The 14218-nt window shown below is 42.0% G+C and overlaps 1 protein-coding gene across 1 annotated transcript in view; it reads left to right on the forward strand.

Annotated features, from left to right (window-relative positions):
- trpn1 (transient receptor potential cation channel, subfamily N, member 1) overlaps positions 1–4726 on the forward strand; it is a 49477-nt gene extending 44751 nt beyond the window's left edge. Inside the window, exons 27-28 of the mRNA XM_007886805.2 lie at positions 2132–2281; positions 3224–4726. Coding sequence (XP_007884996.1) covers positions 2132–2281; positions 3224–3432 — 359 coding nt within the window. The 3' untranslated portion in view covers positions 3433–4726. The remainder of the gene's footprint in view (positions 1–2131; positions 2282–3223) is intronic.
- The last annotated feature ends 9492 nt before the right edge of the window (positions 4727–14218 follow it).

Here is a 14218-nt window from a genome sequence, read left to right on the forward strand (position 1 = left end):
GAGTTGATCTGGGGGGAATGAGAGGTATGGAATTTATCCAGGTCCTGATGGGGGCAGATGATATCTAGGTTGATTCTCCAGTACAGTGGTGGAAGAACGTGCTGCATTGTTGGACATGAATTCTTTTGGATGAGATGTTTAACTTGTCTGGTTGCTCTTCAAGTGAATGTTATGGATCGTATTAGACTATTGGAATAGAGAAAGGAGTTTCTGGCCTCCAGATTAATCAGTCAGTCACCTCACATCTGTTTGTGTACAAAATTGCTGCCATATTTGCTTATAAAAAAGATCACTGCCCTTGAGAGCAATCACTATCAAGTACTTTGAGACTTGAGTGTGATAAAATGCTATAAAAATGAAAGTTTTTTTCGTTCTGCTGTTGTGTGGGGAGAAAATATTCAGATGTGCTTTCTTGTTAGCGAGACTACAGACACTGGGAAGGATGAGGTCATATGAACTGAAGGGCCTTCTTCCTCTGAACTCTAGTTCACACCAAAACTTAACTGTGTTAACTTAACTGGCCAGTACTGTGTAAACAGATGTCAGCCTGGATCAGTTAGTAACACTCTCGCCTCTGAGTTAGAAGTCCTACATTGGACTTTCAGCTCATAAAATAGGCTGACATTCCAATCACAGTACCAGGTGGTAAATGTTAAATGTTCCTGTCTAATCAAGTGGATGTTAAAGATCTCTTGACAATATTTGAAAAGAGAAGAGACTTTTTCCCAGTTCCCTGACCAACAATCCCCCAGATAAAAGTGTTGGGACATTGCTGTGACAAATTGACTGCCAACAAAATGCACAGTAAATCCTGTGAAGTACTTTGAGACATTCTTCTGAGGTGAAAGGCCCAATATTAAATTCAAGCTTTATAATTAGGTCAATGAGTGTTGGTGCAAACTCTGAATGATAGCTCAACCGTCTTGTCATTTTGATCGAGTGAGACAGCGCCACCTAGTGGCGATTTACTGGTTGGAAACGCTCACTGGTTCAAATCCTGGTCCTTGTTGAGTTTCCTGGTCTCAACCAGAGATGTATGGGAACACTAAATTGAACCCAACCATCTCAGAGTTAGGGAGGGGAAAACTCACCAGGCTTCCTGCTACTGGTGCCTCTGTAGTACCCTCCACTGGTTGCATCCGTCTGTGGCAACCGGGTGGGGAGAGGTCAGGCTCAGCTGTGATGCCCTTCACATTGGAGTGGCCCTGTTGACACTCACTGCCAAAGCTCACATATGAACAATGGCCGCTGCTTTCCCTTTTGCCAATCCCTAATAGACGGGCAGGAATCTCAGTTTAACTTCTCATCCGAAGGAAGGCACCTCTGAATTGCAGTGGATCCCTAAACATAAGCTAAGGTAGCACTTCCCTTGCGTTACACTTATACTGGAGTGTTAACCTGAATTGTGGTTGTGATCCCATTGTGGCTGATTGTTATACAGTTAAAGGCATTGTTATTGGTGGATTTAAAATGGTTTGTTTGGCAGCTTCAATTATTATATCTTCCCCATAGAATGGGGAAGATATAATAATTTTTGCACTCGATGTAGCGAGTTCTCACGTCTTCGAGACGTCTCAAAGCCCTTCACAGAATATACTGTAAAGTGAATTGACTGTATATTTTGTGGGAGAAACGCTTGCTAAAAGCCAAACCGCCAAGGGCGGAGCAGGGGACACAAAGCAGGCCAGGAATCTTGATTTGAAAGTGATTTTCTGCAGTATAGACACTGCGGCGTGAAATTGGCTGCTGCGTTTCTTCCACAAAATACACAATCGATCCACTTTACAGTATATTCTGCAAAGCGCTTTAAGACGTCTCAACGATGTGATAAAGCGTTATATCAAACGCAACGATTATTATTATTGTCTTAATTGGTAGTACTCTCGCCACTGGGCTTAAAGTTTGCAAAATTAAAAAAAATGCTTAACTCAGGGTAAAAGCACTGAAACCTGGAAAAGGGCAAACCACTTAACCTGGAGTGAGTGAGAGAATGAATGGTCCTGTCCCCTGGTGGTTGATTTATATGAGATTGCCTCCTGACCTGACAGACGCTGTATAAATGCACTGTATTGGTATCAGCGTGAGATAAGTAATGCCACAAACGTTACCCCAATATTGTTGTGGTTTTCAGGGAAGCTGTGCTCCACCGAGGGCCGGGACCTGATGAATGAAGATGACGGCCTTGATGCCATCTCAGACACCCACTCCATTGACATGCTGGCACACACATCGGTCGGTTGGATAAGGAACACTTCAAAGACAACACAAGTCTCTCCAGAAGGTAGCAAAGCAAGATTTCCTTCACATGGAAATCCCAGGGCTGATCACCTGCCAAATTGGAAGGGAACGTGTTTTGAGATCTTTGTATCCATATGCACCATTGGGTCTATCTTGCATCAATTGCTGAAATCAGCAAACTGGCTCAGTTGGTAGCACCCTCTGGGTCAGAGGGTTGTGGGATCCAGACCTTTTAGTCGAAGATGACACTAGTGAATACTGGGGACAGTTCAGAGTCTTTAGACCCAGATCAGAGTCAGCTGAATGTTAAAAATCCCATGGCATCATTCCAAAGTCATCCAAATAATTAATAATAATCCTTCCATTTGATATAGTACCCTATCATGTCGCTGAGATGTCTCACACTTCTTCATAGATTAAAAATGGATCGACTGTATTTTGAGGGCAAAACCCGCAGAAAATTATGCACAGCAATGTCCCATGAACAGTCGTGGATTGAATGACTTTTTTTAGGGATTTTTACACCTGGAAAGTGATCCTCCGATCAACTAATAAGTGGGTTCCTACTTACTACTAGATAAACAGAGACGTGTAGATTAATGAAAATTGCCTAAGGCTTTTACCCCACCCGGGAATTGAACCCATGTCCTCTCACTTACGAGGCAAGTGCTCTAACCACGACACTCCGAGACTCCACTTATACACGGAAATCCATGTAAGTCAGTCCCTACTGAAAACATTATGGAAGCACCATCACCACAAGAACAGTGGTTTAAAGAGAGCATCTTCTTAGGGCAACGAGAGATAGGCAGCAATAGCTAGTCCCTTCAGCTTTGACCATGTCTAGAGACAGATTTAAAAGAAAAATCACTGTTTCCTCGACCTTGCTGGTAGAAATCATTTGCTTACAAACTATACAGTCTCTAACCATGATACCAATTTACGGCCGCAACCACCCCCAATAAATTTTCTTCTCTCTCTGTAGGTGGATTCTTGCATAACCTGCGCCATAATGGTTCGACAAAGATCGAGGATGTGATTGACTGGCATAGTGTGGCACTCCGTTACCTAACCATGAAGGGCCGGACTGACGTTGTGTTGGAAAGGCATTCCTCCCAGTACGATGAGGCAAACAGCGCAGGGCACTTTGCTGTGCTAGTGCGATCCAAGCTTCTGAATGGTTTATCCATGTAGAGAATGGGGTAATGGTGATGGCCCACTGGAAAGAATAAAGGACCCATTTTATACGATGAGAGAGAGAGCTGACAGAGCTGTTAAAGTTGATCAAATCAAATCTTTGTGCTCACTGACTCTGTGAGTAATGGGAAATGGCACAGTTTGATGCTTCAGATGGCAGAGTGTCAATTAACTGGAGGGCTCTTCAATAACCTTAAGCACTGCCTTCTACTGCCAGCTGCATAGTCTCTTTTCAGTCTGTCATTGCCATTCACTGTTCATGGGTTACAGCGTGGACTTCGAGCTAATTGTTATCGTCACAAACCAGAGGAGGAACGAAGACCATCAACAATGTTATGAAGCCCAGGAGACAGTGACATACATACATGTTCTCTCCCCTCTGTTCAGGCTAACCTTCTGTTTGGCTTCACTAGTGCTTCTTGAGTTCATCTTTCTCAAATAGGCATAGCGATCACTCCTGCCAACATCTTGACCAGAAGATAAGCCCTACTTACTTTATTGCACAAACCCATTTCAAGAGACGGTGGGGAGGGGAGTGTGAGAGCCTGAGTGGAAAATGAAATAACTTGCTGTTTTGACCTTTGGTTTTAGGATTAGCAAATCTCTAACGTGAAGAATGAGTCGTTAACACTCAATTTCGACATAAACTGCCAGTTTGCTTCAAGACAGTTTATAGAAAGTGAACAGACTTCAAGTGCTGTGAAATGATATGTCAAGCAGTAGCCCTGGACTCGCCAAACAAGTTGATTATGAGAGAACTTGGCACAGGAACGTCTACAGTGGTACCAACAGACTTGTAATACTGCCTCCCACCTGCCTTCAAATGCATGCAAAATGCACTCATTATACTGCCCAGCAGGCCCCAAAGAAGGAAACAAGACACAAAAGCCTCACATGTGCAACCTTCTTGAGGCGGACGCTCAAAGACATCCTAAAGGTACAATTTGCACCGGTGGCATGATCACAGGTCGGATTTTTACCCCCCTTCACCCTCCAAATCATAAATTAGAAATGGATCGAGTGGAAGTGGGGAGCGAAGTTGGTTCAAATGGAGATGCCTAATAAAAAGCAGGAAAGCCCAGAGTAATCCATGACAGGCTTGAATATGCGCAAGCCAAACCCTGTGAGCCAGGCTGGTCCTAGTAGACTGATACTGTTCCGTGTGGTTAGTTACCTGTTGTCTTTTTCTCTCTTTTAAGATCTTTTGACTGTGAAATCAAAAGCTCTCACATTGGGTTCTCAAGGGATTTGGAATGGAATCATTAATAATAAATGGGTCCACTTGCAGTAACCTCTTGACGAGTGTCATGCTAACTGGTAGGAACTCTGATCCCAACGAAAATCACACTGTAGTAGTTCTGAATGTGAAGGAAAGGCCTCAAATGAAGAGACTTGGTGCCTCACAGTGTGCTGTCTTTAAGATTCTAAAGAGACAAGACAATATAAATCGTGACAGGCTGTTTCAACTAGTCCAGAATAGTAAAACCAGAGGACACGGCCTTCAATTGAAGGGCAAATTCAGAACAAATCTACGGGAACACTATTTCACTGAGCGAATAGTAAACCTGCATTTCTTTTAGGAAATAACATTATGGGATATAGTACATAGGTAGTTCGGGGCATATGTGCATGCGACTGCCAGGAAGGTGGAAGGCGAACTAGATGGATCTTGGTCTTTTTTCATCCAGCATTTCTTATGTTCTTATGTGAGTTGGGTGGTGACACTGTCAAAGTCATCTATAAGATTGAAGCCGAATCATCATTGCTTCCAAATCAGGGTGGAGCGTAATCTTATGGAATACTTTCATCCAAAGGATGACTGGGGCCCTAATTTACGTTCATTGAGGATGGGGAAAAATCTAGTCTATTCTAGTGCCTTTACCCACTGACTATCTCTTGGTTTCAGGGCTGCAGATTTAATTTGCATTTTGGGCTGGTTTGGAAATCAAAACTATAAATTCTGTAAATTAGAATACAAAGCAAAAGTTGCAATTGGCACTTTCTGCCTTTTTTGTTGTTGTTGCAAATATTGTAGATTAAACCGAGCCCCAAGTGTCACATTAGGCAACCAACAAAGGAGGAAAGCATTGAATGGGAAACTAGTATGGTTTGACTGTCATAAATCACAGTGAATACCGGCAGCAATACTTGTAATAATTCCAAACTCCTACAAAGATTAAGATTTTGCTTTTCAATTTAAAACTCTTCATTTCTTTCTGAACCCTCTACTCCCCACCCGAATATCAATGCTCTCCATAGTCACTGCAACTTCACGACATAAAGTAATCATTTTGCCCATGAAGAGCATAGAAACTCGCATTGAAAGTGTCTGAATGGATTCTTTAAATAATGCGGGGACTAAATTGTGGTATGTTTTAAATCCCGCCAGAAGTGGATCCCAAATGGGTCGTCTCATTACCCTTGTGCACAACTCTGATTCCTTATCAAGGAATCCCATTAGGAAATACTGCAAATTAGACCCTGATGTAACGTATTTTTAAACTGTGCCCATATTTTCCGACGCTGTATAAATGTAATTTGTTGTTGTATCTGTGCAGTTGTTTTTAATTGCAAAGTAGCCAATTGTTTTTTGTACAGTATATACAATTTGGTGTGGTTTTTTTACGTTTTAAAAGGAAGGCAAACACTTTTGACTCTGTCACTTGCCTCACTTCGTAGTATCATGAACCAGTGTGGGAGACAGAGAAAAGACTCAACGTATGTCAGTGTAAACTTGCCGCAGTATTAGAAAACATTGAGTTCGAGCCTTGCTGCCAGGAATGTGTGGGTGAGTAATATCACCAGAAGCTGGTGATTGTCTGACCGATATCAGGATGTTGTCCCATGGACACTGTGTCCTGGATTGCATTGTGAATGAATTAATCTTTTGAGTCAAATATACCACATAATTGGCAAAAGACGTGCCATGATGTTCTTTTCATGATGAATTAAACACATATTTGAGAGGGAAAAAAAATCAATGATGTGTATGTGTGTGATTTATATGACTAACAGCTAACACAAGAGTGGTTTTGATTCTTTCAAACTAAAACAGACTTATTTTAATAGTGCATTGTCACATTTGAGCTTCCAAATTTAAGTAATCAGTATCAAGTGTGGTTTTGATTTTTTTTCTGGAGATGCGCGGCAGAAATTCATTTCTCTTGCCATAAAATCTTTATTATTATTAATATTCACCTGAAGATGGGATAGGATTTCGGTTTAATCTTTCATCTGAAGGTCAGCATCTCCGGCATTCTCCCTCGCTCCCTCCGTCTGTGCGTCCATCAGAGAAAGAAGTATCTCCTGGTGTCCTAGCCAACAGTGCCCCAATAAAATTGATTATTCACTTCCTAGCTGATTGTGGGCAATATTGGCTGCAGTGTTTGCTCACAAATACAGTCACCACACTTTACAGTAAATCCTGTGAAGCACTTTGAGGCGTCCTCCTGATGTGAAAGGCACTGTGATAACCAAATGCAAGGATTATTATTGTTATCTCGAATTCAAGATCCTCATCCTCACCTACAAGGCCATTCACAGCCTTGCTCCCTCCTACCTCTCCGACCTACTATCTCCCTACCTACCTGCCCGTACCCTCCGTTCCTCTGGCTCCGGTCTGCTCCACATCCCACGCCCCAACCGCCCTACCATCGGTGGCCGGGCCTTCAGCCTCTCAGCCCCCAGGCTCTGGAACTCCATCCCCCAGTGCCTTCGCCGCCTCCTCCCTTTCCTCCTTCAAGGCTGGTCTCAAGACCTTTCTCTTTGACCGTGCCTTCAGCTCTCGACTCTCTACCCCCTCCTCGCTCCCTCCCTTCCCTCCCCTCACCCTGACCATTTCCCCCCTGCTCGGGTCCTGACCCAACTGTCCAGCGCCATGAACGCCATGAGGACGTCCTCCCGACATGAAAGACGCTCTATAAATGGAATCTTGTTGTTGTATCTGTCCATCATCGCTTTTTTAAACATACAAATTGATTCTGCATCTTGTTGTCATGCCACATTCTCACAACCCTCTTTCGTGAGAAAAATATATTCTTACTTTACCTCCACACAGTTCAGCACGAGTTTTGAAGTCATAGGTGACCATATGTCCTCAATTTCCGGGGGACAGATGAGGTATTGTGTCCCTGGCCAAATTTGCCCAAAGTTCAGAAACAAAGTTAGCAAAAAAAAATCTAAAACACACAACTCATCAGTGAAATACAACCATCAATCCAACAAACTTCCCCAGCACTGCCAGCATCACGAATTGTGGCGAGTTCAATTTTTTTAATGAGCATTCCCGGATATGGTTTACAAAATAGGTCACCCTATTTTAGGACAATATCCTGTTAATCTGATGAAACAATGTTACATGATAGCTTATGGTGTAAAGGGCTATATAAATGCAATTTGTTCTTGCAGGAATGCAACTTTAGCTGGTGAACAGTGTGAGTTGGATCTCAACATCTTTCACATCTAATAACCCGTCCTCGCAAGACACAATTCATGATCGTCTGAGCACAGTAAATATTATAGGATGGAGCAGGGGGTTCGTAATATATTCACATGACAACTGCTAGAGGATGAGTTCCTCAACTTCCCTGCCTGCCCATCCACCTACCCACCCAGTGTTTGGGTTGTTTCATCAAGCTTGACAAGCGCTGCTTCCAGCAGAGAGGCAGCACTTCAAGCTTTCAGTTCAAAGCCCATTTAGAGTTCACAAAAAGTGCATTTCTCAGGCTGCAACGAGACTGGGCCTGATCTGAAACCCAGCCACTGCCAAAAAGGATGGAGAGAGTATGTGGGAGGATGGGAGGGAGGAAGGGAGATCAACAAGAGAGTTACAAGCACCCAGCAGTAAATGGAATTAAATGGTATTAAATTAATAAAAAACAAAATAAAGACCAGGTTCTAGACTTAAGACTGTTTGCAATGTTCACATTTCAGGGCAGACAAGCAACAGCGTTTTGGCAAATTCAATCCTTCTTAAATTAGGAGGCGGCTTTCTGCAGTACTTCATGAGAGATCACAACAGAGGGTTGGATGAAGAAAGCCCCTTAACTCCATTTGATCTCCTCCTTTTGGACAACTCACCCGACCATCCCTCCTATTGCAAACCTGCGGAAAAACAGCTTCAAAATTAATCATAGTGAAGTGAAATTTTTCGCACGCTGAAATGTTAAGTTAAAAGTCCATCTGGATCCCAACAGGAATTATTTCTAACATGAAATTATACCTCCTCGTAGCCTGTCTGACCAGTTTGTCTTAGAATTGAAGATCTCACAGAATTTTGGAGGATTCTTAAGTTCAACCTTAATTTGGATAGACTGGAAAAAAACCAATTCATTTCAATCTTAAATTTTAAGACAAAGTAGTCTTACCGGCTGAGAAGGGAGCATGTGGGATTTTTGCACTATCCAGTTAACTGCCAGGGATATTTCTGAGAGAATACACGGACCGGGGCTAGAAGCATTGCTTCGAATCGTAGATGTCTTGCTGGGTTAGGGGGCTCCCTGGCAAATTAGGTCAATTTCCTTTAACAGCTTGTTTTACGCGGTAAACTTTTCACCAGTGGACTACGCTGACAGCGAAGGACTATATTATGCCAATCTCTTCCTCTAAAAATACCGGTCTGCTCATGGCTTGCTTTATAAGCAGCTGTTCCTGTGGTCACAGACATAATTCAAGTTTTGCAGTATGCAGTGAAAGAAATGGCTATATTGCTTGCGTTGAGTTTCCACAGAACAAGCTGTGGCTCGTTGTATGGCACTATGATAGTCACTTTTGCCCCAGCTGGTAACCACTTCCCCATATGCTCCCTTGGTGGGTGCAGCTTTGTGGCATGTATTCACAGTATGTTCTACATGCAGCCTTTTTCTTTGCTTGTGTCCATAGATAGTGAATCATGGCACAACGGGAGGAGACCAGAATTTACCTACAAATTCGCAGTCATTACCCTTTATAGTAAATCTTGTGAAGCTCTTTGAGACATTATAAGGCGCTACATCAAATATAAGCATTGTTATTAATACATGTAGACTGTGGCTGTTGAAATAGGGTGTTTAACCCTAGCCACCTGTGCTCAGATAATAAGCACATTCATCATTTATCACAGAGCTGTTCCCTTGCAAGGTGCCTGCATTTTAAATATTTTCTTAAATATCATAGTGAAGGCTATGTTATTTATAAATCTGGATGGAATGTTATGTTTGCTTTCACTTTACTATATCATAGCTCTCATAGGTGTGTGTTTGAAATCCTAGCACTGCTTGAACAGAGGAGAATCTGCAAAGGTCCCCTCATTGAGGAAACCTTCAGGTGCTTAGAAACATAGAAATAAACATGGAAACAGAAGTAGGCTACTCAGCTCCTCGAGCCTATTCTGCCATTTTATAAGATCATGGCTCATCTGACCCTCAAATCCAGTTACCCACCCTTGCCGAGTATTCCTTAATACCCTGACCTAACAAATATCTATCTACCCCATCTTGAAAATGTGAATGGATCCAGCATCCACAGCCTTTTGGGGGAGAGAGTTCCAGATTTCCATTACCCGTTGGGTGAAAAACTGCCTCCTAATTTCACTCCTAAATGGCCTAGTTTAATTTTAAGATTATGCCACCTTATTCTAGATTCCCATACCAGAGGAAATCATTTCTCTATCTTATTTCTATTTTATTTATTATTTATTTCTCTATCTAGTTTCTCTGCTATTTCAGGTGTCAGGCTAGCTTGAATGGGAAACCGTCTCAAAACACTTCACAGGATTTATTGTAAAGTGGAGTGACTTTGTATTTTGTAGGCAAACATGACAACAAATTTGCTCTCACCAATGTCCTACAAACAGCCTTGAAGTGAATGACTGATTTTATTTGGGGAATTGTTGGCCAGAACACAGGGAGAATCTCCCTTCTCTTTTTCAACAGTGCCGTGCTATCGTTGACGTTCCACCTGATGGGACCTTGGTTTAGCCAAAGGATGGATACAGTACAAATATTAAGTATGGTCATGTTAATAAATAAATGTAAAGCAAGCTCTGCCACAATTGCCTCACCCTCAACCTCTGCACAAGTCAACATTCGGCAATTCATCGCAGCGCAACAATGTCATGTTCTAACCCCAGTTGCAAGAGCACATTGCAGGCCTGTCGCTGTGCCAGTACTTGATGCCAAGGTTAAATTGATACCATAATATTAACTGACTGGCAATGCAAGGGAAAAAAGATTGCACATGTAGTGGGATGGGGTGGGGGGTGGGGGGAGGGTTTGAAGATTTAACATCAAAACTGCAAGTTAAGAACATCTCTATTTTAGAAGCAGTTTACGAGCTGCTGAAAGGCTGCTCTTTTCTGCCATATATGGACGCCCCATTGCGGATGCTGATTGCCACCCAGGCCTGCGAATACCTGAGAGGCTTCTCAATGAGCTCACCTTACTGCACTTCACCACTGTGCCTACTCACACAACCCACCACGTGGCATTTCCCACTGGCCCACCTCTCCTTTGTTCTCTGTGTATTCGCCGTGACTTTTTCTTTGCCAGTTTATATTCCCTGTTAACCATACCAGATGTCTGAGTGCCCCTCCCAGCCATCAACACAGGGATTAAAATCGAAAGCTCCGATCCAACTTCTGTCAAACACGTTACAGACACCAGGCTGGACTGTGTGCATAGTAATACTCATAATCCTCAGCTAATAATAAATAATAATAATCCTTGCAATTGATATAGCATCTGGAGGACGTCTTGACTGTGTATTTTGTAGGCAAACACAGCAACCAATTTGCGCACGGCAACATCCCAGAAATAGCCATGAAGCAAATGCTCAATTTTAGTTGGAGGATTATAAGACAGGACACTGGGGGAAACTCCCTTCTCTTTTCCAATAGTGCCATGGAACCTTCATGTCCAACTGAATGGGCAGGAAATACCAATAAATGTTTACAGAGGAAATAAAGGGGAAGAAAAAAATGCAAAATGTTCTCATTGTGGTGAATGAATGGACAAGCAGCTTTGTATTTGATATAACCTGTGGAGACCTGTAGCTCAGTGGTTAGAGCACTCGCTTTGCAAGCGAGAGACCTGAGTTCAATTCCAGGTAGGTCAGGGCGAAACCTTGGGCAAGTTTCCTTACTCCACACGCCTAATAATAATCCCTCCAAAAACCAAAAACAATAATAAATTGGTCATTTTCAATCTACGACTGTTTGTGGGACATTGCGGTACGCAATTGGCTGCCGCGTTCGCCCATAAATATACAGTCAATTTACTTTACAGTGTGTTCTGTGAAGCGCTTTGGGACGTCCTCCCGACGTGAAAAGCGCTATATCAAATGTAAGGATTATTATTATTAACCTCTTTCCCAAAGCGCTTCACAGAATTCACTGTAAAGTTTAGTGACTTGATATTTTTGTAGGTGAATTAAAACTATAACTGGTAGTAATGAGGACATCATCGGAGATCACATCATCAATTTAGTGAAAATGGTTGGGACCAAAGCCGTTTTCTTCAGCTATTGAACTGACTCGGTGATCCTTTGAACCCATCAAACTATTTCAGTATCTCAGTGCTGGTTGGCAGAATAGCAGTTGAACTCTGCTTTCAGTGATAAGCATGATCTGGATCAGATGTTGTATTTTTTGTTTCGACCGCAATTTTGAACACCTTTCTCTCTCCCTCCCCCCAACCCCCATTCCTCAGCTCCTGACCCCCAGCTTAGGCTCGGTGTTGTTTTCACCCTAAAATAAAAGGTAAGAAATAGGGAATTTAGGACTCAAGTAGGTAACTCCAGTGGAGGAGCAAGGAACAGTTCAACAAGGGTGAATATAATAATGATAATCCTTGCATTTGATATAGTGCTTTTCACGTCTTCTAGATGTCTCAAAGCGCTTCACAGAAAAGACTGTAAAGTGAATTGACTGCATATTTGTGGGCAAAATACAGCAGCCAATTGCGCACAGCAGTGTCCCACAAACAGTCATGGATTGAAAATGGCCAACTTATTATTGTTTTTTTGTTTTCGGAGGGATTATTATTAGGCGTGTGGAGTAAGGAAACTTGCCCAAGGTTTTACCCTACCGGGAATTGAACCCAGATCTCTCACTTGCAAAGCAAGCGCTCTAACCACTGAGCTACAGGACTACACTTACCTAACAAACATCTACCCACGTCCATCCACCAGATTTCCACTACCTTTGGGTGAAAAATTGCCTCCTGATTCCACTCCTAATTAGCCTAGCTTTAATGTGAAAATTATACCCCTTGTTCTGGACTCTGGCCTGCTCTATGACCCCCGCCCTACCCGCCCCATCATCGGCAGTCAAGCCTTCTGCCTTTCTGCTCCCATGCTTTTGGAACTCCATCCCATATTCCCTATGCCTCGCCCCCTGCTTAAATTTTCTTTTTTAAATAATCAATTTGAGATGAATGTTCACTGTGTTAATGGGTCACATTTTTGACATGTATTAATAAGTTCTATTCTCTTGAAAAAAATCTGTATTATTGTATGCACATTAGCTTTCACTAAATATAACAAATATGAAAAATGTTGATGTTATTTTGATTTAAAAATAATTTTCAAAGCATTATTGGAACCTTATAGTCATAATTTGTAAATAAAAATTAGAACATGAAAAATATTAAAACAAATGCTGTAGATGAAATCCTCAATTGTAAAGATTGGAACAAAATAAAGTCAGTGCACAAATGGCATTGTCATGCTTGAGATGACACAAACTTGTTTCACATTTTTATAAGCGTGCACTTGGGAAGGATGGAAAGATGGAGGAGGTTTTATTTAGGAGCATAATTTCAGTCTGAATCAACACCTAGTTGGATAAGCAGTAGGAAATAGAAGGTTCTCTGGGCTGGAAAATTCTTTTTAGGTTAATGAGTTAAGCTTTTAACTTATCAACTTGAATTCATTATAGCCTCAAACTCCACCCTTGATAATTTTCTTTTGCAGTTATTGATCTAGCTCGGTTATGGAGCTCATTCCTACAGCCATTTCATAATTATCGCCCACAAAACACACAATCACTGCACTTACGGTATTTCCTCGGAAGTACTTTGAGACGTCCTCCTGACTCTTTATTTATTGACTTGTCTGACTGCAATTTTAGTCAATGTGCTACATTTATTGCAAAGAAGTCCAAATTTTTCACTCTTTCATGTACATTTTGATTTCGGTGCCTACATTCATGTTGCTAACATTCACAAATAGAAAGACTCCAAAAACTAGGTTATGCAGGCACCCGGTCCCTATAGTATACACTTGGCGCTAAGTGTTATAAAACGTCCAGTCCAGAATGTTTCTCTCTTTATAGTCCTTTAGGAAAACAGAGGAGCGAAGCCAAGAAAAAGATTCCCACAAAACTTTTATGCTGGCTCTTTTCTTAATATATTTTTAGGCCTTGTTTCCCATTCCTGCTTCTGCTACCTTACCTTTGAATCAAGTGCTTTGTTGTGCACTGCTGGTTGGAAAAGAACATGATAAATTAGCTGTCCTGTGTAATGCACCTCTATCACTTGGAGCTTACACTAAACAACATCAAAGGAGCTTTACTGTGGGTCCCAGAATGTTTCTGCTGTGAAACCTGAAGTATAAAGTAAACATTTGTATTGCTGTTCTCTGTCACTGTGATCCCCAGTTTACGCTATCGATACAAAGGGCTGTATTGAGCGCTGGCTGCCTGGCTTCACATTGGGGCAGTGTATAATCACATACCACGGTGACAGCACAGGAAAAATAACTCAGAGTATTAAATACGCAATGGTTTATATTCACTCTCCTGCATGTT

Source organism: Callorhinchus milii, unplaced genomic scaffold (genome assembly GCF_018977255.1).
Source record: "Callorhinchus milii isolate IMCB2004 unplaced genomic scaffold, IMCB_Cmil_1.0 Scaffold2, whole genome shotgun sequence".
In the NCBI taxonomy this organism is placed as follows: Eukaryota; Metazoa; Chordata; class Chondrichthyes; order Chimaeriformes; family Callorhinchidae; genus Callorhinchus; species Callorhinchus milii.